Raw genomic sequence first — 24,034 nt, 5'->3', positions numbered from 1 at the left:
CTCTTATTTGAACAAAAATGCCAACAGCACTGAGAATGCTGGAAATGTGAAGTGGGAAAAATCTTGGAAAAAATCAGCAGGTCACAGCATGTGAAAACAGTTCACCTTCTAAGTTGATGACGACTTTTCACCAGATCTAGGGGATTGTCACAGTAACTTCATTGCAGTGTTAATGTAAGCCTACTTGTGACCAATAAATAAACTTGAGATCTGGAGCTGAAATTTTAACTTTTTTTTCTCTCCTCAGATGCCGCCTAACCTTCTGAACGTTTCTTCTCCTCACACCCCCTGAGTGTAGGGAACACTCAGTGCCAGATACCCTGGTCCACTCCTCTGTCACCCCCAATACCTCATGCCCTTCCCACGCAGAAGGTGGAATACCTGCCCCCTTACCTCCCTTCTCCTCACGGTCCAAGACCCTTTCAGTGGTTCACTTGTACTTTGTTTGGTCTACTGCATTCGCTGCTCACATTATCTTCTCCACATTGGGGAGATAAATACAGACTGGGTGACCGCTCTGCGGAACACCTTTGCTCAGTCCGCAAGCATAACCCCGATACTCCTGTCACTTGTCATTTTAATTTACCATCTAGCTGTCATGTCCAAATTTCTGTCCTTGGCGTGCTACAATGTTCCATTAAGTCCAATACAAACTAGAGGAACAGCATTTCATCTTTTGATAAGTCCAGAAGGTTGTAAAATGCCTTAACAATGAATTCCATAGTGTCAGACTATGTAGTCTATCCTCTATTTTGATTTTTTTCATCAACCCCCTTCCCTCCATGAGGGCCAGGCTGTTCTTGTTCTTCCTGTTTTGCGTTCAGAAGGCACTGATCTTTGTTCTACTATTAACACACACTGCTAACTGACCTTTATGCCACTATTAACACCTGCCTTAGTCTTTAACATTATCATTATTACGCTCTTTGTCTTGTATTCATGGATAAGCCTAATAACAGCAGTAACAAGACTTTAACGAGGCCTGATGTGATGCGATCTGCCCAGCAGGTAAAAGTCTGCCTAGTGACAACAGCAGCCAGCATTCCAAAAGGAATTCAAAACATGTGATTTTCCTAATAATGAGATTAGCAGGCATCTATACAGAACTAGGTTAAAATCAGCATATTAGGAGGAAACAGCTTACCTGGACAACTGCGGGATCAGTGGAGGTGTACACATGCTAATGTCTAGAGTTACTGAATTTGAGAGAGACAGACAGCCAAAGAAACAGAATGAGGAATTAAAGAGGAAAAATAGTATAATTCCCAGCATCCTCCAAAGTAAACAGGCCAGTTTATTAGTCACAGCCAGGAAGCTAAGCCTGCATCTAAAGTTTTAAAGATGAGGCAGTGCAGAAGCCTTCATCAAGGCAGTTTAAATATCTTCGCTGGACCAGGAAAAGAAGTTTCCCAGACTCGAGTCTCAGCCTTGTATTGTGTGGTAACTATAAGCTGGATTTGACATACTGTTGCTTGGGCAAGGGAAGTCTTAAGAAGTTCAGGGTTGTAGATATATTTTGGATCAAAGAGGTAAATTCAACATACTGTTTTTACTAAATCATATACTTAATTGTCTTAGAATATTGTAGTCCTGTTCATGTGTATTTGTCATTAGTGTTTAATAATTGTTATATGACAACTGGGCTGGTTATTCTCACTGGGGTTTCATGTGACTCCTCACATCATTCCAAAAACAAAACTATACACCACCATGAATTGGTGTTTCAAGTTGGGACATCCTCGCAGGTAACAGCAGTATGGTTTATGACAATATCGGATTCCTTAATTTGGTTCTAGACCAAGCCCCAGATACTGAATTCTTCTTCTGCCCACATCCTACACACCTCTCACTCCTGATTTTGCCAACATTCTTTGGCTCCCAACCTCCAATGTATTGATTTGATAACCATTATCCTCAATGAAAATTCTCTTCACCCTCCTTGGCAACAGCCAAGTCTAGTCTAGTGCAGCTCCTTGGACCTTCCATTTAACTCTAGGTAGCAGAGCCTTCATGGTCATGCACTCGAATTCTCTTCCTAAACTCACTTCAACTTGTCTTGCACAATGAGTTCAAGCACCTCCCATTTTAACTCCTCCCTTATCAAGTGATACCGCCTTCATTTATGATTTGTCACAGGGCATACCTGATATTATATCACAGAGGGAATATGTGAGGGAAGAATGTGGAGTTGTTTCATGCATCAGCTAGTAGCTAATTTAAAAAAAATAAAAATTCACAGGTGTGTCAGCAATGAAGAGAGGCTAGCTAAGTTGGGGTTGTTATCCTTAGAGCAGAGATGGCTGAGGGGGGATCTGAATGAGTGTACAAAATTATGAGGGACATATATAGGAAGGAACATTTCCCCTTAGAAAAGGGTCAATAACCAGGGGTCATAGATTTAAGGTAAAGGACAGGCGATTGAGGGAAAACTTTGGGAATCTGGAAATCACTGCCTGAAAAGGTCATAGAGGCGGGAGCCCTCAACATTTAAGAAGCATTTAGACCAAGTGCTGGAAATGGAATTAGAATGGATAGGTGCTTGATGGTTGTCACAGACATGGGCTGAAGAGTTTCTTTCTATGCTTTATAGCATAGTTTTATAACTCTGACTGGGAAGAGATTGCCTGCCTATTCCCTCAAGTGGGGCAAGATAAATCAATGGTCACTTTTCCCATTTATGAACAGCACAGAATATATTTTTATCAATTGATTGAACAATAATGACTAGTACAGTTATCTCATTGCAGGTTGGAATAGTTGTCCTCTGCTTATGGAAATATTTCAAGTTACATGGAACATTTTCTAGGGAAAGTTCAAGTTCAATGAGTGTTCCACAGGGTAATCTACTACTAGCATGATTACTTTTTTAAAAAACCTTTTTTGGATACCATGACAATTTAGGATGCAGTTATACTGCCACTTTTGCATGCCGTGAAGCAATTTCCATTTTGCAACAATGCAAGATTGTGAATACATCCCGAACAGATGGCGGAGTGTGGTGACTAGGGGATTTTCACAGTAACTCCATTGCAGTGTTAATATAAGCCTACTTGTGACACTAATAAATAAACATAATATTGAGTCAGATCCTGGCTCAACATCTTATTGCAAAAAAATCCCTAGAGAAGGCAGCCAACATTTGTTGCCCATCCGCAATTGCCCTCATGCATTCCACTTGGTGTCAAATCCAGTGACAATACCAGTACAGAGTCAAACTACATTTCAAACATTTTGAAAGGGTCTGCTGCTTTGAGAAAGCAGACATTTCTGCTGCAGCAAACAAACTCTCAACTGCACCCAAGTATTGCTGGCTGCAAATTGGTAGCATGTTTACTGATATGTTACTGGTGGCTCCATCTTAATTATTGTTTGAGTTCAAATATGAGTTAAGAAGTCTTGTGTGTAATAAATTAATAAATGACTCAGATGCACATTTTTCCTTCTGTGCCAAATTTGTTTTTATAGGTTGAACACAGACCAGCAATGGTGACCTAGATATGAAGTATCCCAATGATTCATTTGTCCTTTATTAAACTATCTGCAGTGGGGCAGAATCATGAAATAAAGATACTTCACTGAAGCACCTTAGCTCAGAGTGAAAGCACAATACATTTAGTCATCAAATTTGCTTCTTTATTTAATGATCATACATTGTGATTTGCTAGTATAGAATTCAACAGCAAATTCATTGTTAATTCAGCATAGAAAATTAGTCCAAAAAAGAGTTCTATCTGAACTGTCACTTTAGACAACAGGAAATTTTCTACCAATGTAAAATATGGATGGAATCCTTGCATTTATTTTCAAATATTTGAAAAGAGAGGGAAAAAACCCTTAGAAACCACCAGAATCTTTATAATGCTTAACCAGTCAAGTATTTACTTTGCAATGTCCAAGAAAGCAACCGTATTAAACCCCTACCCAAACCAGTTACAAAAAAAAGCGTGATGAAGATTTTGACTCATTTGTCAGTCAGTCACTAAATCCTTAATTTACTGATATGAAAAACTGTAAATTCTATCAAAGCTTATTGGCACATACTTGAGGGAATATGTTTGCTTTCAGCAATTACATTTTTTAGTTAAAAGAAATAAATGTCATTATTACATTCATCATCAGGTTCGTTAATTCTATTAATTATGCAGTCAGACTTTTCATTACACACGTTTTAATGACTGCTGTAGTCAGTTTACATGTCTTCACGTTCACAATTCCACATTTATAAATGCATGTGAGGATAGTGGCTGGTTTAAGAGTTCTTCTGGAAAATCTTGACAGTCACCTGAATGGAAAAGGAAATAGATAAGTTATTTTGCTGCAAAAATAAAGTTCCAGCCATCAGCATTCATCCGTACATCAGCTGCCTGCCAGAAATGACTGCCACATAGCTTTCTATGCGGCTGCTACTAGGACTGATAGGTAGAAAGTTTTCTTTCGCGAGTACACAAGTGTACCTACCCTCCTATCTGTTTTCTCCTATTTCCCCACTTCTAGCAGAAAATGGATAAATTAGAAAGTCATTTAGAAGGCACCACTGATGTTTGAGATAAATGATCCAAATTATGTAGTTAGCAAAGATGCCAGGTTTTATTTCTGTTCTATGCAGAGAAAATTGATCTCAATTCCAGCAATATTAAAGCATTTTAATTGGCTGGAATTGCCTGAAGTAGTGGGGAAAAACTAAGAGTGGAGGTTGTGCTCTCAGTGATCCTTATTGGCTAAGTGTGTAGTTGTTGACACAAGACAAGGACAATATCACGATTGGCCACAAGTAACCTGCTAAACCCCAGTGTCTATGCACACTCTTGAGAAATGACCACTTGGTTGAGGTAGCGGAGGACTACAGGTGACACTGGTCGAAAATGAAAAGGAAAGAGAAAAGTTATTCCTGTGTATTGTTGGAAATGATTTTGGCCACAACTGTAAAAATAATCCAAATCCTGCACGGACTAGTACAATGATCACATTCCAAACTCAGTTTACAGTGCTACCACTCATTACTCACAGTCTTTACTTCTGTGTATGCTTCTAATCCGTATTCTCCAAGCTCCCGCCCAGTGCCTGATGCTTTGTATCCACCAAATGGAGCTTGAGCCCCAAACACATCATAACAGTTTACCCTGTATGGGAAGGAGGAAAACATGAAGTTACAAGTGAGGTACAAGTTTAGAAGCTAGCTCAAAAACTCCATCAATACTTGTCTAATGGTGCCCGAAACAGCAGCCATCCATCACTGGTAATTCTCAAATACAAATCAATTGAGATCAGCTTGAACATCCTCTAATTATTCTGTGGATTTTTATTTCAGTATCCGATGACTACATATTTATGCATGGAAATGGTGTGCAACTCCTTTAAGAAAGGAGTGAATTCATCAAATAGCTGACTGTGATTTCTTCCCCCCCAAACAGCTGTGGAGCAATCTAAAAAAATTATTTCATGGGAAGTGAGCATCACTGGCTGGGCTGTCACACTATCTGTAACCCCTGCAACTTGCCTGGGCTTGCAAAATCTCACTAACTATCCTGTCTGGAGACAATACACATCTCTTTAACCTGTGCTTAACCCTCTCTCCACTCACATTGTCTGTACCTTTGAGACTTGATTACCTCAAAGGTACGGCACGGTAGCAGTGGTTAGCACTGCTGCTTCACAGCTCCAGGGACCTGGGTTCGATTACCGGCATGGGTCACTGTCTGTGTGGAGTTTGCACATTCTTCCTGTGTCTGCGTGGGTTTCCTCCGGGTGCCCAGGTTTCCTCCCACAGTCCAAAGATGTGCGGGTTAGATTAGTTGGCCATGCTAAATTGCCCCTTAGTGTCCTGGGATGCGTAGGTTAGAGGGATTAGCGGGTAAATATGTGGGGATATGGGGATAGGGCCTGGGTGGGATTGTGGTCGGTGCAGACTCGATGGGCCGAATGGCCTCTTTCTGCACTGTAGGGTTTCTATGATCTGTAAAGACTCGCATTCCAACCATTATTTTGTAAATTGAGTTTGTGTCTTCACATGCCCTGTTTGTGAACAGAACTCCCACTCACCTGACGAAGGAGCAGCAAGCGCTCCGAAAGCTAGTGGCTTTTGCTACCAAATAAGCCTGTTGGACTTTAACCTGGTGTTGTGAGATTTCTTACTGGGCCACCAAAGACATCCCTATTTGTCTTTGAGGCAGTATTTAAGTGTCAACCACATTGCTGTGGATCTGGAGTCACATGTAGGCCAGACCAATACATTTCAAGCTTAGGCACAGCGAGCCAGTCATCAGCCAGAAGGCCACAGGCCAGACAACATACTGGCAGAATTACTTAAGGTGGGAGGAAAAACGGTAGTGAACAGGATGTATAGAATGTGTAGGGTACTCTGGCAGACCAGTCACTGGCCAGGAGGACTGGGCTGATTCTATCTTTAACTCTCCTTGGAAGAAAGTTGAACTGAAACAGTGCACAAATTATACATCAATTGCTTTGATCTCCCACACTTCATTATAAATAAACATTGTACAATTTTGCTCAGGATCATCCTGGAATGGATCAGCAAAAGACAGAGCGAGAATGCTGATGAGCAAGCTGGATTTTGAAGTGGAAGAGGAAGCCACTAATCTTAGAATCATAATGAGCAAAGTCCGAGAATATCAGCATCCAATATACAAATGCTTTATTGATTTTGAGAAAGCATTCGATTTGGTCTCCTGAGAAACTCTGGTTGACATTGTTAGACATAGGATAACCACCACAATTAATCAACTTGCTAGCCAAGCTTTATTTTAAGCAACAAGCTACGGTCAGAGTTATCGGCACCTTCAGAGTTAAAATAGGGTGTTGGATAGGGGTCTGTCCTCTCACCATAGTTATTCAACATCTTAACAGAAATGGTTATGAGAGAAACACTTAATGGATACTGATTGGCAGGTGATAGGTTTCGAATCTTCACTATGTTGATGACATTATTCTGCTTGCTAACTCAGTGGAGGAGCTACAGGAGGTGGCGGATCATCTTGATCAAGTTACCAGAAATATATTCTCCTGATTAATATAGACAAAACAAAGGAGATGGGTAGAAAGACCTGCAAGATTCCGATTAATGGAGCTCAGCTTGAACAGATTAATACATAGAAACACTACAGTGCAGAAGGAGGCCATTCGGCCCATCGAGTCTGCACCGACCACAATCCCACCCAGGCCCTACCCGCTAATCCGTTATCTTGGATCACTCATCATGGAAGATGCAGAGTCTACCAAAGAAATTTTGGCTAGACTTAACAACAGTCATGGTGTTGTGAACTTACTTAAAGAGAATGGACCAACCACATCATCTCTATTATAACAAAAATATGTTTTGTGAAAGACCTTGTATGACTGGTGACAAAGCCTGTCTAAGTAAACTGCACCAAAGAGTGACGAGGCTCAAAAAAGAGCATTTGAAATTAAAGGACTCAAACGGATATTATGCTTGTCACAGATGGTCAAGCAGATGATTGAGTGAGTACTAAAGAAAACTGGTGTTGAGAGGAACTTATTTGAGGCAATGATATCATGGAAGTTCACATATTTTGGACATGTGATGCAAACAGACGTGGAGTGTTTGGAAGAAGAGATAATGCAAGGCCCAAGATATAATGGATAAATATCTGTATTGACCTCTGGAACAGATGTTGAGAGCAACAGAGAATAGAAATAAAAGAAAGATTGTTCATAGTGCGGCCAACTCTTAGTACAAAAAAGATGAAAGATGAGACAAATTTAACAATCTCAAACTATGACTATATAGGGAAACTAACCAGACAGTTCCAGCACGCAGCCCCTGAGACACGTAGTTAGCCTTGTTGATGTCATTGGTGAACACGGCTGCTGCAAGTCCATACATGGTATCATTTGCTCGCTCAATCACCTCCTCCATTGTTTTAAACTTCAGAATCTGCATTACTGGTCCAAAGATCTACAAGACGACAAAAATGAGAATGCATTTTAATTCTGCTTTATTTAGGAGCACTTCCTTCCAACAGTCTCCTAGATTTCTAGCAAGCTCTGTTTTTGAGCAAGAGGAACTAAGTCCCAATAATCGACAGAGCAAGATAGTGATGTTTCCATGATATTTTCTGTTAACGAATGTGAGCTAGATTTGGGCTACAGGCTATATATGAACTGGACAAGTTCAGGTAAAGCCAAACCATCAGAGTGATGCATGAACAGCAACCTGAATCCTAAAATTAGATTACACCCTTATCAAATCCTGTAACCTACAATGTTTTAAAATTCTCCTGTGAAGTACTTTGAGACATTTAATTATGTTAAGGGCACTACATAAATTTAAGTTGCTGTTTGTTATCATGTTATCTGTCTCTCATTAGCTTTTAAGGGTGTTTTGTACCAGAAAGTTGTCAGCAGGGCAATCAAGTCCACTTTTCTAACCTGAATAGCGAAGGGTCAACAACCATGGCAAAATTACCATCAATTTATAGAGAAATGAAATATTTTTCTCTCCCTTCATTTACTAAATACAGAGATGTGGGTACAATTTGATGGATGCGGGTCTCCTGCTGGTGCATCATCCACAAATAGCCAATATGTATTTATGCACCTTGACTGAGTTTGAACAGGATACTCAAGCACCTGAAAGGAGAAACAAGATCACAGCCGAGCAGAATTTAAGTGTTCTTTTTTTGGAGAAATATTAAATTAACTAATCAAACTCAAAAAGGATAAATCTTTGGTCTGGATGGATTGCAACCAGCCATCTTAAAGAACCTAAGACATAGAAAGCAGAGGCATGATGACATTTTTAATAATTCATAAGAAAAATTAGTATCACAGGACTAGCAGATAGCTAACTTTATACTTATATTTAAGGGGTTAGAACACACCTAGTAACTATAGACCAGTCAGTTTAATATTGGAGATAGGAAAAATAATGAAATGCCTACTAAACAGGAAAATAGAAAAATATCTAGAAATTAAAAATATAAAAATAATCAACATGGATTTCAAATGGAAAAGTCTTGCTTCACCAAGCTCTTTGAATTATTTGAAGTAATAGGGAGAATTGACAAGGATAATATAGCAAACGTAATGCAACCGGATTTATAAAAGGCCTTAGATAAAGCACTACATAACAGACAAATAAAGGTCAGAATGTGTGGAGCCGAGAGACAAATAGCAGAATGAATGAAAATAGTTGGCTGAAAGACAGAAGCATCGTGTACAGGTAAAAGGTGGCCAGAATGCCAGAAGGTGGGCAGTATTGTTCCACAGGGATCAGTGATGGAACCACGGTTATTCATAAAATATATTAACCATTTAGACTTTGGAATCAACAATTCTAAACTTGTGGAGGGATTTGTGGAGACATCAAATTGGGAGGGATTAAAAAGTAGTTAAGTTATACTAAACTTGAATCAAAATTGGTTGACCACACTTGGAGCACTGTGTACAGTTCTATTTGCCATATTATGACTTTTAAAGTTGAATTTTATATCCATGACTTGAAGCCCCAAGCTTCTGCCAAAACACAAAGCCTGCTATGAACTAAGTAAAACCAACAACTTCGTATTTTCAACAAAATTTCCTGAGCACCAGATAAGGAAACAGATTGTTACCCATAGTCACGATCATATAAATGGTGTGGATTTACCTCCTCTCTAGCGATAATCATTTCATCCTTCACATCTCCAAACACAGTTGGCTGGATGAAGTACCCGCGATCTGCTGCCACTCCTCCCCCACAGAGTAGTTTGGCTCCTTCTTTTTTTCCACTACTAATGTATCCCAGAATCTTATTGAATTGTTCCTCATCCACCTATAAGAAGTATGCATAACCAATCAGTTGTTAAATTCACAAAAAACTGCTCCAATAGCCAGTAACTAAATAGTAATAAGAATATTGAACAATTATTCAACCATTGCTCAGTTAGTGGGACTGCCCGGGGTTTGAGCACAAAAAGAAAATCAAGGCTGACACTCCAGTGCAGTGCATCGGATGAGATGTGAAACTTGCCTGCTCTCTCTGGTGGATGTAAAAGATCTCATGGTACTATTTTGAAGAGGAACAGGGGAAGTTATCCCCTGTGTCCTGCCAAAATATTAATCCCTCAATCAACATCACAAAAACAGATCATTTACTCAATACCACATTGCTGTTTTTGGGACTTTTGCTGTGTGCAACTTGGCTGCCGCATTTCCTAAATTTCATTGGCTGTAAAGTTCTTTAGGACCTCTTGTGGCCACAAAAGATGCTGTATAAATGAAAATATTTATTTTCTTTCTATAAATAACAATCCCCATGGAACTTAGATCCCAATTAGGTTAATAATTTCTGTTTATATATTTAAAAGGTATTTATTTATATCATTTTGGACCCCAGCCTCCCCTCCACCTCCTTGGAGGTTGCCACCTCTTAATGGAGTTCAATTCCATTTGCATCAACTACTTTCAAACAACTGTCCACTCTTCATTTGTGAATCTAAATGGCAAGTGTCGGCAGATAATTCCATCATTGAAGGTATCACAGCTGCTGGATTTAAGGACATCTACTTATTTGAAAAATGGAACACCATTAGCCCATTCTGAATGCAAGTAAAAGCAGAAAATCAAATGACATGTAGTAATGATTTATCTTTGGAGAAAATGGAATCACTCCATTGGTTTCCTTTGCTTCAGTTACATTCTGCATCACTGAAGCACAGCAATGGGCAGTGATCTTTCTCATTGGCATCTCACCACAATTACATAGCTGAGTTTTGATTCTACACTGGACACTGATATGAATTATTGGGTGTGATCAGTGCCTCAAAGATGCTAATGACTAAATAATGTAAAGACTTCAGGTAAAGGTGCTGCTGCAATGGTGCTCAATTTTACACGACCCTGGGCAGTGGCACCTTGGTAGTGTTAGCCTGGGCCCCCTGGCACTGCCCAAAGGGCAAAGTGCCTACGCCCAGGGGCATCTTGGCACTGCCCATCAGACATGGGGCTGGCTAGCGATTGAGCTGGCCAGCAATCAGAAGGCCGGCAGACAGGGGTTACTGCGCATGCACCAATCTCAGCGCTGACAGATTAGCACATGCACAGTGGCCCGCTCAGCACTATGCTGCCGCCTTCTGGGTGGTAAGAGGCCCCGCCCTCTGATTTGTTGTGATTCACGGTAGTGCACTCTGTAGTGCACAGAGTGTGGGAGATTCATCGCTGAACTCCCACTGAAAATACCAGCGTGATTTACTCCAGTTTCATGCAAATTCGACACTTCGAATTTTTTTGGGAGAATCGCCCCCAAGATCTTTGTAGTATTCATTAAATGGCAAAGAAAAATAAAGGAAAATAGAAAAGTTTTTGTATCTAATTTTCCAGTTCCCTATACATCTACCTGTGGCCCCTGCTCATTCTTGGAGTCAAATGGATCTCCCACAGTACGAAGTTTTGCTCTTTCCACACTCTGCTCCACAAATTGATCATAGATAGACTCTTGAACATAGGTGCGAGATCCAGCGCAGCAGCATTGTCCTTGGTTAAAGAACAGGGCTGTATGGGACTCCTCAACTGCATGGTCCACTGGAAAATTAACAGAGTAATCAGCATCAATAACAACATTTCTAAAAGTAAATTTTGATTGAGAAGAAGAAATCATTGTAATACAAAATGCATTTTTAGTGTTTTTACAGATTGATACGGAAAAAAGTATTTTAGTTTAACATTCTGGCCCAAATTTCCTGCTCCAGCCCAATCTGCAGAATACTTGTTCTTTCAGGTCCAAGTTACTTTTCTGATTGAGAAAGGAAAGGACAAGGCAAGCAAAAAGCGGTAGGTCTCTGAAGTCTCTTTTCCATCGCTTCTGCAAGATACATAACAAAGGCAATATGCCCACTTAACCTAGCCTGAAAACAAAAAGAATTTTAAGATTGGTTCAATGCCTAAAAGATGAACCTATACATCCGATCATTAAATTGGATATGTAAATTCAAGCAATGTAATCAGATTGGATCAAGTTGCATAAGTTTTAGGGGGGGGTAAGCATCTTGGTGTGAAATAGAATTATCTTAATTTCTCACTTTAAAACACAATATTATATTCATACACCAATGTTATATTCACACATTTTCATATTATATATTACATTATATATTTAGTATATTAAATGCATGCATGTTCACCAGCAGCCCAACAATCATAAAAGATTGAGTTTTATGTCCTCTCCTCCCCACTTAGAGAAGTTAACTATTGAAGATACAAGTATAACAGCATTTCTTACAATCAGCATCAGAAAGGATGATGTTTGGGCTCTTCCCTCCCAGTTCCAGTGTCACCTTCTTCAAATTACTTTGCCCTGCAGCCTGCTGGATCAGGTGACCAACCTGTGAATGTAAGGCAAGAATATGCTTTTGCAAAAAACAAGCATCATGTAAAAGCAGAACTGTCAACAAGCAGCAGTAAAATAGAATAAATAATCAGGATGTGGTAAGGAGACATAATTTAAGAACTCAAAATAAAATTTTTCAAAAATCATTAGCTAAGTAATCTCCAAAGTCAGACTTTATTCCTCTAACATGTCAAGTCAAAGTTATAAAACTCAAACTTGGTTATTAAGCCACAGAAGATCTTCACCATGCATAACCTAATTTCAGAGCTCAGAAGTATCAACAAGAGAGTATCAATTGCATAACTGTCTGCACATAACGTGCATTGCTTGAAGCAATCTTTCATAATAATTCAGGAAAATGTTAGAAGTATTTGGGTTGGTCAGAAACTGAAGTGATAAACTACTTTGTAACAGGGCTGACTGCATGGTGTATGCACTCAAACATTTCAACTAAAAGCTGCTACTTGATAGCCTTTAAACCTATTGCACTAATTTATCTAGTTCAATTGTGGATTACACTTCCAGTATTTATACTTTGTGATGCATCTATTCACAAATGAGCTATTAATCTGCAAGAAAATCCCAGAGTTTGGGTTTCAGTTTCCAAACTGACCTCTGTGGATCCTGTGAAAGCAACTTTGTCAATATCCATATGTGAGGCAATGGCTGCTCCTGCTGTTTCTCCAAAACCAGGAACAATATTCACAACCCCTGGTGGGAATCCTGCCTGTTAAACAAAAGAGAAATGTGGCACTAATATTAAAAGAAATTAACAGAAAACCTTTCCACCCAGGTCTAATAACAACATACATACATTGATGAGTAGCTTATAATTTTCTATCCTTCACCAGTAATCAAGGTGCGGTCACACCACCTTTCCATTGTCAGCAAAATCAAAATAATTTTAAAATTATTAGGATCAGAGCATTGTAGGCAAGGCCAGCATTTATTGCCTATCCCCAACTGCCCTGACAAATTGGTGGTGAGCCACCTTCCACTGTGGTCCATGTGGTGTTGGTACATCCACAAAGCTTTTTCGATAGCAGTTTGATACAACTCAAGTGGCTGGCTATGCCATTTGAGGGAAGTTAGTAGTCAATCTCACTGCAGTGGATCTGGAGTCAGGTGTAATCTGTCCGATTAAGGATGGCAGATTTCCTACCCTGAATAATATGAATGAACCAGATTGTAAAGACACAAGCCCAATGAATGATACAGGGAATTGCAATTTTTTGGCACAATATCACATTTTTAACTTTAATACTCAAAGCTTAGTCCAACCTCCTTGATTAAATTTGCTACATAGAGCGCTGTTAGTGGGGTCTGCTCTGCCACCTTCATCACCACCACATTTCCAGTTGCTAGTGCTGGTCCAAGCTTCCAGGCCTGCATTAATAGTGGAAAGTTCCACTGAAAGAGAGAAAATGGTATGTTACTTTTAAAATACACAAACAGTTTTTACATTAATAATTCAAACACACATGCATGGATTTACATTACAATTTTTGGTGGCCATTTGCAACTAAATTACTGATGTTAGTTTCAAGAACTAATTGTTGCCTCACTGGAGAAAAACCAGCAATCGTGCAGGTTTGGGATTAAATCAGACCTTGTACTAGTTGACATGCTTCTCAAGTTTCAGACAAGGTAATTACCCTGGCTGTTAGGTTAAAATCTGAGTACAAGGTACAGATGTGTTTATGGCAGTAATATCTTTAATATTAAATGATAGATGAACCAGTTAACGTACAAAGCTTTAAAAAGCAAAAAGTAATTTTGAATAATTACATTTACAGTTGTCTGGTTTGAAATAAATTTGACTTTTTTCCAATTAATTTAAACAAAGGATTGGCCAACAGATAGTAAATCTGCAACTGCCCCAACTTATTCCTCCATCCAACCTCCAAGGTTTACCACATTCTTATTTCCATTTGCTAAATTGCACTGACATGCTGTGTTAGTTGCTCAGAGAAACTATTGCCAACTCAACAAGGTTCTTGGCAGGTGCATTTCCTTTGCCTTAATTTGATAATTGTTGTGTCCTCCTTCCCAAATATTCACAATTATGTTTAAAATCTGACATTTAATGTTCTAAGAATGAGAAAAATGACACTCGGCAATTTGAAAACTGGGTGAGCACAAATTGTAGCTTCTAATTAATTACCAAGTGTGCCGCCACTTCTACATTTCCGTTTAAACAATTAAAATGAGTGGCTAGTGGTTTAAAAAGTTTAAAGTTACACAACGGCAAGGCAGTTTATGGCACATTGTTAGTAAACTATCCTCTCATAGTGGTTCTCAAAACTGTGGTCTGTTGAGCCTGTCCAGTAGGTTCATGTAATAATGTAAACGGGTCCGTTGCTACAATGGCGTGGGCTGGGCTCCTGCAGTTAGCTGTTGCAATTACTGGTGGTATCTCAATAGTAGGAATGCCGCATAATGGAAAGCATGCAAATGATATTTGAGTGCCAAGAGGTCAATAAGTAGCTATGCAGTGAATAATACAACAGTAAAGGATTACACCCAAAACAGTTCAGTGTACTCAACAAGAGCATTGAGCCTTAATCCACTCTAGATAGTGCAAGGAGCTGTCATGCAGTGAAGTATCCAATAGACATGTAGCTAAACCAGTGAGGATGCATTTCAGATGAAGGGAAGATAAAGTTTTCACCATCACCAATCACATTAAATTGGACAGCCCAATAAAAATTTCTAGCACAACACTTAATGAAGTTTACTTTCAGAATGTAAATGCACAATAAAGCTATTGTACACAATTTAGATAGGTGAGGGGGTGCGGTGTTTGATGATAACTAATCCATTTGAAAGGGTATTCTTCAACCAAATAATTTTGAGAACCTAATTGAAGTCAATCTTTCCTTTACATCAGTCCCTCAACCTCCTCCATTGATTTTCTTCACTTTTCACTCACCGGGATGATTTGCCCACACACACCAACTGGCTCATGACGTGTACAGCAGAAGTAGTTTCCATCTATGGGAATGGTCTTACCATGACATTTATCAGCCCAGCCAGCATAGTATCTATGAAAAATTCAGCAAAGGGTTAAGAGATATTTTCAACTCATGTAATTAAATAAGTCGTGGGAAAAATGTGTTCACATTGCATAGCAAAACACAGACTATGACAATCGCCATTGGGCTGACATCGCTGCAAGGTGATACCGACACAGCACAGTCTCCAATGTGTCCTTCAATGGTATCAATGAGGAGCACTAAGAGGGTTATGCAGATCACATCCTATGACACTATCTGTCCCCAGGAAATTGACATAAATGTGCCTAACACTACTTCTGTGAACAAATTTTCCCCTATTTTGTGCGATGGCGTTCTCCTAAAGAAAAAAGGGGCCCCAAATTGGACAGGTGCCAAAAACAGCCACGATGATTGTGCAGCACAAGTAACCATTGGCTAAACACATTCGCAAGGGGCCAATATCATGACTGGCTAGCACCACTCAAAGCTAGACCACACCCTATAAAATGGGAGGTGCTTCCTGGTTGCAGCCGTTGCTCAAAATTGTGGCTGAAGAGAATTTGACCCAGGAAAAAGAATGAAGAATGGCACAATGGGAGATTGTAGGCTGCAAGGTTTTCAGAATGTACGCTGGAGGTCTTGTTGGAGCAAATGGAAAGGAGAAGGTGTTCAATACCATCAACTTCAATCAATCAATCAGACCTTGTACCTAACATTCACCTCACCCTCACATTTAGCACTGCTACAAGTCTCAGACCTACATCTCAGCTTGTGCACATCATGACAGCCATATCAGCTAAAAAGATTGCAAGTCAATGACAGACTCCCAACTCTGAGGAAAAGGTGGCATAGAAGTAGGAGCAACAGGGGCTAACCGAAGTGGGACAGGCACACATATATCCTAACCCCCAATAAATGTAATGGTGCTGGCCATTACTGGGACATCCACTGCTGAGGCAGTGACCAGCAACGGGACTGAAAATATTAAAGATGACAGTATCCTCAAACCTAATCATCCTTCTCCCATGTCGCTTCCCCCTCATCTCATACTCTCTTACTTTCTGTCCTTCATGCATCACAAGCTTACCCTTATGCCTTTATGTTTCAGATACCCAGGGAGTGATGGAACATCAAGAAGATTGTGAAGAAGAAACAGTACCTTCAATTGTTCCACATTTACAGCTACCAACTCAAATGCTAACACTTAGAGGCAGAATCTGCACATGGTGAGACACTGGACACAGGTGAGCTGCAGCCAGTTCAGGGAACATGGGAAGGGCAGATGCCAAAGGGGAAGGTTGCACATAGGTTCTGCTGTAGGGGCCTCAGCTAAGGATTTTGATGAAGCAACCTGCAAGAACACAGGGGGGCAAGCACAAGAAATGCTTGAATGGGAAAGGCTTCCAGAATGGTTAATATCAAGGAGAATAGAGTTTAGCAACAGTGCCTTCAGTTGGTGCTAAGTTTGCAGATGATACAAAGATATGTAGAGGGACAGGTAGTATTGAGGAAGCAGGGGGCTGCAGAAGTACTTGGACAGGTTGGGAGAGTGGGCAAAGAAATGGCAGATGGAATACAATGTGGAAAAAGTGTGAGGTTATGCACTTTGGAAGGAGGAATGGAGACATAGACTATTTTCTAAATGGGAAAATGCTTAGGAAATCAGAAACACAAAGGGAGTCCTTGCTCAAGATTCTCTTAACGTGCAGGTTCAGTCGGCAGTTAGGAAGGCAAATGCAATGTTAGCATTCATGTCCAGAGGGTTAGAATACAAGAAAAAGAGCAGGGAATGTACTTTTGAGGCCGTAGAAGGCTCAGGTCAAACCCCATTTGGAGTACTGTGAGCAATTTTGGGCCCTGTATCGAAGGAAGGATGTGCTGGCCTTGAAAAGGGTCCAGAGAAGGTTCACAAGAATGATCCCTGGAATGAAGAGCTTTTCATATGAGGAACGGTTGAGGACTCTGGGTCTGTACTCATTGGAGTTTAGAAGGATGAGGGGAGATCTTACTGAAACTTACAGGATATTGCGAGGCCTGGATAGATTGGGTGTGGAGAGGATGTTTCCACTGGTAGGGAAAACTAGAACCAGAGGGCACAATCTCAGGCTAAAGGGATGATACTTTAAAACAGAGATGAGGAGGAATTTCTTCAGCCAGAGAGTGGTGAATCTGTGGAACTCTTTGCCGCAGAAGGCTGTGGAGGTCAGGTTATTGAGTGTCTTTAAGACAGAAATAGATAGGTTCTTAATCAATAAGGGGGTCAGGGGTTATAGGGAAAAGGCAGGCGATTGGGGATGAGAAAAATATCAGCTATGATTGAATGGCGGAGCAGACTCGATGGGCCGAGTGGCCTAATTCTGCTATGTCTTATGGTCTTATAATTTAGCACAGGTTTTGCACAGAGCTTGGAGCCCATCCTTTCCAACTATCTGTTTGCCTTTGCATCCTACACATAACTTGATTTCTTACCTACCCTTTGTATCTGTGTAATCACTGAATAGAATAATCCTAAACTCCATGGGAGCTTCCCACCAGGGGTGCATGGCAAGACTGGCACATTTGAAAAATGCTGCAGAGAGCTGCTTGTCCGAGCTTCTGGAAAAGCCAGTGTGATTGGATGAGTTTGGACAGCAAAGTTATAGGAAGAGGGGCCTCAGAATGGAACTCGAGTGAGCACCAGAGGGTTGCGGGGTCAGGGCATAGAGTGCAGGCCTCATGGTGGGTGGGCCTAAGCAGACCTCAAGAAAGAAGGGAGAGTATGGTGAGTGAGCACGAGAACAAAAAAGGTAAGACTTTTTAAAAAAAAGATAACCTTTTAGTTTACCTAGTTCTAAAGTACTACTTCTAGGGATTAATGTTAAGGGGCCACTGGAGGATGGCTTGGCCAGTGGTTAGTGTTAGGGAGCCATTTAGCTGGTGAATGTATTTGTGACTGTGTGCCTCTTCCCAATTCCTAATATATGCACAGATGTAGCTAGAAAAGCCCAGCTTGCATTTGATTTCTGTGTTCGCACCTATTTTGCAAAAATAAAGGATATTAACGTTAAGAGAATGTTTGAAGTTCCATGATACACATGGAGGGGTCCCAACTCAAAAGTTTGGAAAACCCTGCAACAATTGCCCCCATCATACAAATCATTAATATGAATCATAAATAGCTGAGGCCCCAGGACTGATCCGTGTACTCCACACAAGTTACAGTTTTGCTAAGATGAAAATGTGCCATTTATTTTGACTCTAAATCCTGTTAGTTAGCTGATTTTCCTCGTCTCTCTACGCTAGTATATCACCCCCAACACCATGAGTTCATATCTTGCACAGTAACCTGTTAGGTGGCATCTTATCAAATGCCTTAAGAAATCCAAAAACACTGGGCAGAATTTTCTCACTTTTTTGTCTAAGTGTCAACTCGGGCAGAAAAAGCAGAGTATATACTGGTGGCTGCACTGCCAGCTATTCCCGCCATATTTTAAAACATGGACAAAAAAAAGTGAAGGGGCCAGCAATCTTGGCTCCTGATTATATCAGGGCACCCTGATATAAAAAAGATAAAAATAGAAAGGAGGAACCTCACCCCACAGACACGGGACCCTAGGCACATCCCCCACAGCACTCCCCTGGGGGCTGTATTTACCTGTGAGCCCCCAGTAGGACGTGGGGAGGTGTGCGTGTGAGACAATGGGGAGGCCCACTTAATATATTAAAATGTATTCAAATTGGGTTCCCACCGTTATTTCACTCAATTGGGGACAATTGAGCAGTAAAATTCCACTGGTGCACAGTTTTGGGACTCCAGATTCTCCCCTTTTCCCCCCCGCCAAAAAACAAGGGAATGCAAATCCCCCTTCCCATTTGTTCTCCTTTAGTCACCCTGCTCGTTACATCCTCAAGAAGTTATAATAAGTTTATTAATTTGTATTCCACTCGTAGGATATGGGCTTTGCTGGCTAGGCCAGCATTTCTTGCCCTCAAGGTGTTGGTGAGCTGTCTTCCTGAATCACTGTAGTCCACATGGTGTAGGTACACCCACAGTGCCGTTAGGAGGGAGTTCTAGGATATTGATCCAGTGACAGTGAAGGAATGACGATGATAGTTTGACGTCAGGATGGTGTGGGAACTTTTAGGTGGTGGGGCTGTTGCCATGCATCTGCTGCCCTTGTTCTTCCAGATGGCAACAGTTTGGAAGGGGCTGTTTAAGGAGCCTTTGTCAGTTCCTGCCGTGCATCTTGTAGATGGTACAAACTGTTGCCAAGTGCATGTTTGTAGATGGGGTGCCAATCAAGCAGATTTTGTCCTGGATGGTACTCGATTGCTGTTGGAACAGCATTCATGCAGGAAAGTATTCTATCACACTCCTGACTTGTGCCTGGTAGATGGTGGACAGCCTTTAGGGAGTCAGGTGGTAATTTACTCTCCAAAGAATTCCCAACCTCTGATCTGCTACTGCAGCCACAGTATTTATATGGCTAGTCCAGTTCAGTTTCTGGTCAATGGTAATCCCCCAGAATATGGATAGTGGGGAATTCAGTGATAGTAACGCCATTAAATAGTAAAGGTCTGATGGTTAGATTCTCTCTTGTTCAATATGGTCATTGGTTGGTGCTTGCATGGTACAAATGTTACTTGTCAGTTACCCAAGCCTGGGTTCAATCCAGGGCTTGCTGCATTTGGACGTGGACTGCTTCAGTATCTGAGGAGTTGGAAATGGTGAATGTATGCTGAAACATTACCAAACACTATTTCACTTTTACAAAACCATGCTGACTCAGCCCTATGGTATTATTATATTCTAGATACCAAATGCTGCAACTACTTCCTTAATAATGGATTATAGCATTTTCCCCAATTACAGATTACACTAACTGGTTTATAGTTTCCTGTCTTCCAACTTTCTTGAACAGAGGTATTAACATTTGCCTATCAGGTGAGACCGTTCCAGAATCTAGAGAATTTTGGAAGATTACAACCATCCAATATTTTTTTTAAATTAAGATCCTAGGATACAGGCCATCAGCTCCAGGGGACTTTTCAGCCTTTAGTCCCATTAGTTTTCTCAGTACTTTTTCCTCAAGTGACTGACTGTTTTTAATTCCTCCTTTCATTTTCGCCCCTGCTTTGCACAGGATGTTTTTTGTGTCTTCTGTTGTAAAGACTAATAAAAAATACTTGATCAAGGTCTCTGCCATTTCCTTGTTTCGATGTGGAAATGCCGGCGTTGGACTGGGGTAAATACAGTAAGGAATCTAACAACAGGTTTGGGTAACTGGTTAAAGTCCAACAGGTTTATCTGGTAGCAAACGCCACTAGCTTTCGGAGCGCTGCTCCGTCATCAGATGGAGTGATCTGGCTCCATCTGTTGTTTGAAGGCAAGAAGTGGGGGTGTGGGGATGGCCTTGGTGAGATGTTCATCTTCATCAATGACTTGTTGAAGGCTCCGGAGGAGATGCCGTAGCTTCTCCGCTCCGGGGAAGTACATTTTAAAATTCATACAGGATGTGGGCATTGCATTTATTGCCCACCTCTGGTTGTCTGAGAAGGTGGTGGTGAGTTCCTTTCTTAAACGGCTACAGTCCCTGGAGGCGTATTTTTTAAAAAATTATTCATTCATGGGACATGGGTGTCACTGGCTGGCCAGCATTTATTGCCCATCCCCAGTTGCCCGAGGGCAGTTGAGAACCAACCACATTGTGACTCCAGAGCCACAGCATGTAGGCCAGACCAGCAGATTTCCTTCCCTAAAAGGACATTAGTGAACCAGATGGGGTTTTCCTGACAATGGTTTCTCATGGTCATCAATAGATTCTTAATTCCAGATATTTTTATTGAATTCAAATTCCACCATCTGCCGTGGCGGGATTCGAACCCTGTCCCCAGAACATTAGCTGAGTTTTTGGATTAATAATCTAGCATTAATACCACTAGGCCATTGCCTCCACTGGGTAATCCCAGTGCTGTTAGGGAGGTAATTCTAGGATTTTGATCCAGCAACAGTGAAGGAGAGGCAATACATTTCCAAGTCAGGATGGTGAATGAACCTCCAGATGACGGTGTTCTCAGTATCTGCTGTCCTTGTCCTTCTAGATGGTAGAGATTGTGGGTTTGGGTGATGCTTCTAAGGAGCATTGGTGGGTTCCTGTAGTGCACCTTGTAGATGGTATATACTGCTGCCACTGTGTGTTGGTGGTGGAGGAATTGAATGTTTGTGGGAGGGGTAGCAATCACAGCAGGCTGCTTTGTCTTGGATGGTGTCAAGTTTTTTTAATCGTTGTTGGCGCTGCGCTCATCCAAGTGGAGAATATTCCATCACACTCCTGACTTGTGCCTTGTAGATGGTAGACTGGCTTTGCGGAGGCAGGAGGTGTGTCACTTACTGCAAGACTCCTAGGCTCTGACATGCTCTGGTAGCCACAGTATTTGCATGGTTAGTCCAATTCAGCTTCTGGTCAATGGTAAGAACAAAGAACAGTACAGCACAGGAAACAGGCCCTTCGGCCCTCCAAGCCTGTGCCGCTCCTTGGTCCAACTAGACCAATCGTTTGTATCCCTCCATTCCCAGGCTGCTCATGTGACTATCCAGGTAAGTCTTAAATGATGTCCGCGTGCCTGCCTCCACCACCCTATTTGGCAGCGCATTCCAGGCCCCCACCACCCTCTGTGTAAAAAACATCCCTCTAATATCGGAGTTATACTTCGCCCCTCTCACCTTGAGCCCGTGACCCCTCGTGAACGTCACTTCTGATCTGGGAAAAAGCTTCCCACCGTTCACCCTATCTATCCCCTTCTTAATCTTGTACACCTCTCAGGATGTTGATAGTTGGGGATTCAGTGATGGTAATGCCAATGAATATAAAAGGGCGTTGGTTAGATCCTCTTTTGTAGGTGATGGTTATTGCCTGGCACTTGAGGCACAAATGTTTCTTTCCACTAGTCAGCCCAAGCCTCGATATTGTTCAGGTCTTGCGACATTTGGACATGGACTGCTTCAGTAACGAGGATTGGGAATGGTACTGAACACTGCAGTTATCAGCAAAGATCCTCACTTCTGACCTTATGATGGAAGGAAAGTCATTGATGAAGCAGCTGAAGATGTTTGGGCTTAGGACATTACCCTGAGGAACTCCTGCAGTGTATCCATGAGTTGAGTTGACCTCCAGTCATCTACCCATGTGCCAACACAACTTCAACCAATGGAAGGTATTCCCGATTCCCACGGACTCCAGTTTTGCTTGGGGTCCTTGATGCCATACCTGGTCAAATGCTGCCTTGATATCAAGTGCAGTCACTCTCATCTCACCCTTGGAGTTCAGCTCATTTGTCCATGTCTGAACCAAGGTTATAATGAGGTCAGGAGCTGAGCAATTTCGGCAGAATAAAAACTGAGCATCAGCAAACAGGTGCTGACTAAGTGCTACTTGATAGTACTGATGATGACCCCCTTCCATCACTTTATTGATGATCAAGAATAGATTGAAGCAGCAGTAATTGGTTGGGTTGGATTTGTCCTGATTCTTGTGTGCAGGACATACCTGGACAATTTTCCATATTGCTGAGTAGATGCCAGTGTTGTAGTTGTATTGGAACAGCTTGGCAAATGACGAACATATTTTGTATTGGAGTCAATTAGATAGGTTTCAGTATCCTAAAATTTGACACACAAGGGTTGAAGGCAAAACAAATTTTTAAATAAATTAAACATCAATTTACTGGAAAAATTGTTAAACAAAGCAATAAAACAAGAACAATGTAAAATTTGTCATACAAATATTGACACTATATTCCCTGGCCAGCTTGGTAGCACTTGCATTGTTTTCCAGTTTACTATTGTCACTTTATGGGCAAGTGTCATCATTTTTCTAGGATATTCTGACTTACTTATTTTCAAATATAGTACTGTACGGGCTTAAAGACTGCCCAGATACTGTGCTGTGATCAGGCATTAATTCACAGCAACGAGAAATACTCGTGTGCAAACAGACAGATGATGCAGATATAGTATGCGCTTGCTGTTGCGGCTTTTTTGTAACTGTATTTTCTAAAATTGGATTCTACAGTATGTGTTATTTTTAAAATCGCAGATAAACTAACCCTTTAGGCCTCCAATGACCAATCTGGTGTACAAAGACTTTTGCATCAATAAACTAATTCGCGAAAGACAAAGTTGTGAATGGCAGGACTTTACTGTATATAAAATCATTGAATGAATGATAGAATACAGAATGAGGCCCTTTGGCCTATCCTGTTTTTGCCAGCTCTTTGGTATAGCTATCCAATTAATCTCATGCCCCTGCCTGTGAAAAAAAAGAAGAGATGTGTGAGCACTGCTGGCAAGGCTAGCATTTGTTTGCCCTAATAATCTTCGAGAAGAGGGTGATGAGTTCCCTTCTTGAACTGCTGCAGTCCATCTGGCGTGGGAAACCATACCCATGCAAATTTCTTCCATTCATCTGTTTACCCAATTCCCTTTCGAATCTGCTTCCATCACTCTTTTATGCAGTGCATTGCAGATCACCATAATTTGCTGAGTAAAATAGATGTTTCTTCATTTTGCCTCTGGAATTTTCTCAATCACCATATATATCTGTGGTCCTGATTACTGACCTTTCTGCCACTGGAAACAGTTTCTTATTTATTAAATTGAAACTCTATGATTTTGAACAAATCTACCAAATCTCTTAGCTTTCTCTGTTTACAAAGT

The 24,034-nt window shown here is 41.0% G+C and overlaps 1 protein-coding gene across 1 annotated transcript in view; it reads right to left on the bottom strand.

Annotated features, from left to right (window-relative positions):
* Positions 1-3,611: 3,611 nt before the first annotated feature.
* The window catches only part of LOC144502915 (aldehyde dehydrogenase, mitochondrial-like), a 38,116-nt gene continuing 17,693 nt past the window's right edge, over positions 3,612-24,034 (bottom strand). Inside the window, exons 5-13 of the mRNA XM_078227332.1 lie at positions 15,276-15,387; positions 13,625-13,753; positions 12,957-13,070; positions 12,236-12,338; positions 11,354-11,538; positions 9,626-9,790; positions 7,776-7,933; positions 5,006-5,120; positions 3,612-4,282 (exon numbers count right to left, since the gene is read on the bottom strand). Of these exons, the coding sequence (XP_078083458.1) occupies positions 4,250-4,282; positions 5,006-5,120; positions 7,776-7,933; positions 9,626-9,790; positions 11,354-11,538; positions 12,236-12,338; positions 12,957-13,070; positions 13,625-13,753; positions 15,276-15,387 (1,114 nt within the window). The 3' untranslated portion in view covers positions 3,612-4,249. The remainder of the gene's footprint in view (positions 4,283-5,005; positions 5,121-7,775; positions 7,934-9,625; positions 9,791-11,353; positions 11,539-12,235; positions 12,339-12,956; positions 13,071-13,624; positions 13,754-15,275; positions 15,388-24,034) is intronic.

Source organism: Mustelus asterias, chromosome 13 (assembly GCF_964213995.1).
Source record: "Mustelus asterias chromosome 13, sMusAst1.hap1.1, whole genome shotgun sequence".
Classification (NCBI taxonomy): Eukaryota; Metazoa; Chordata; class Chondrichthyes; order Carcharhiniformes; family Triakidae; genus Mustelus; species Mustelus asterias.
Note: the sequence above shows the minus strand (reverse complement) of the source record. Positions and strands in the feature narration are given on the sequence as shown.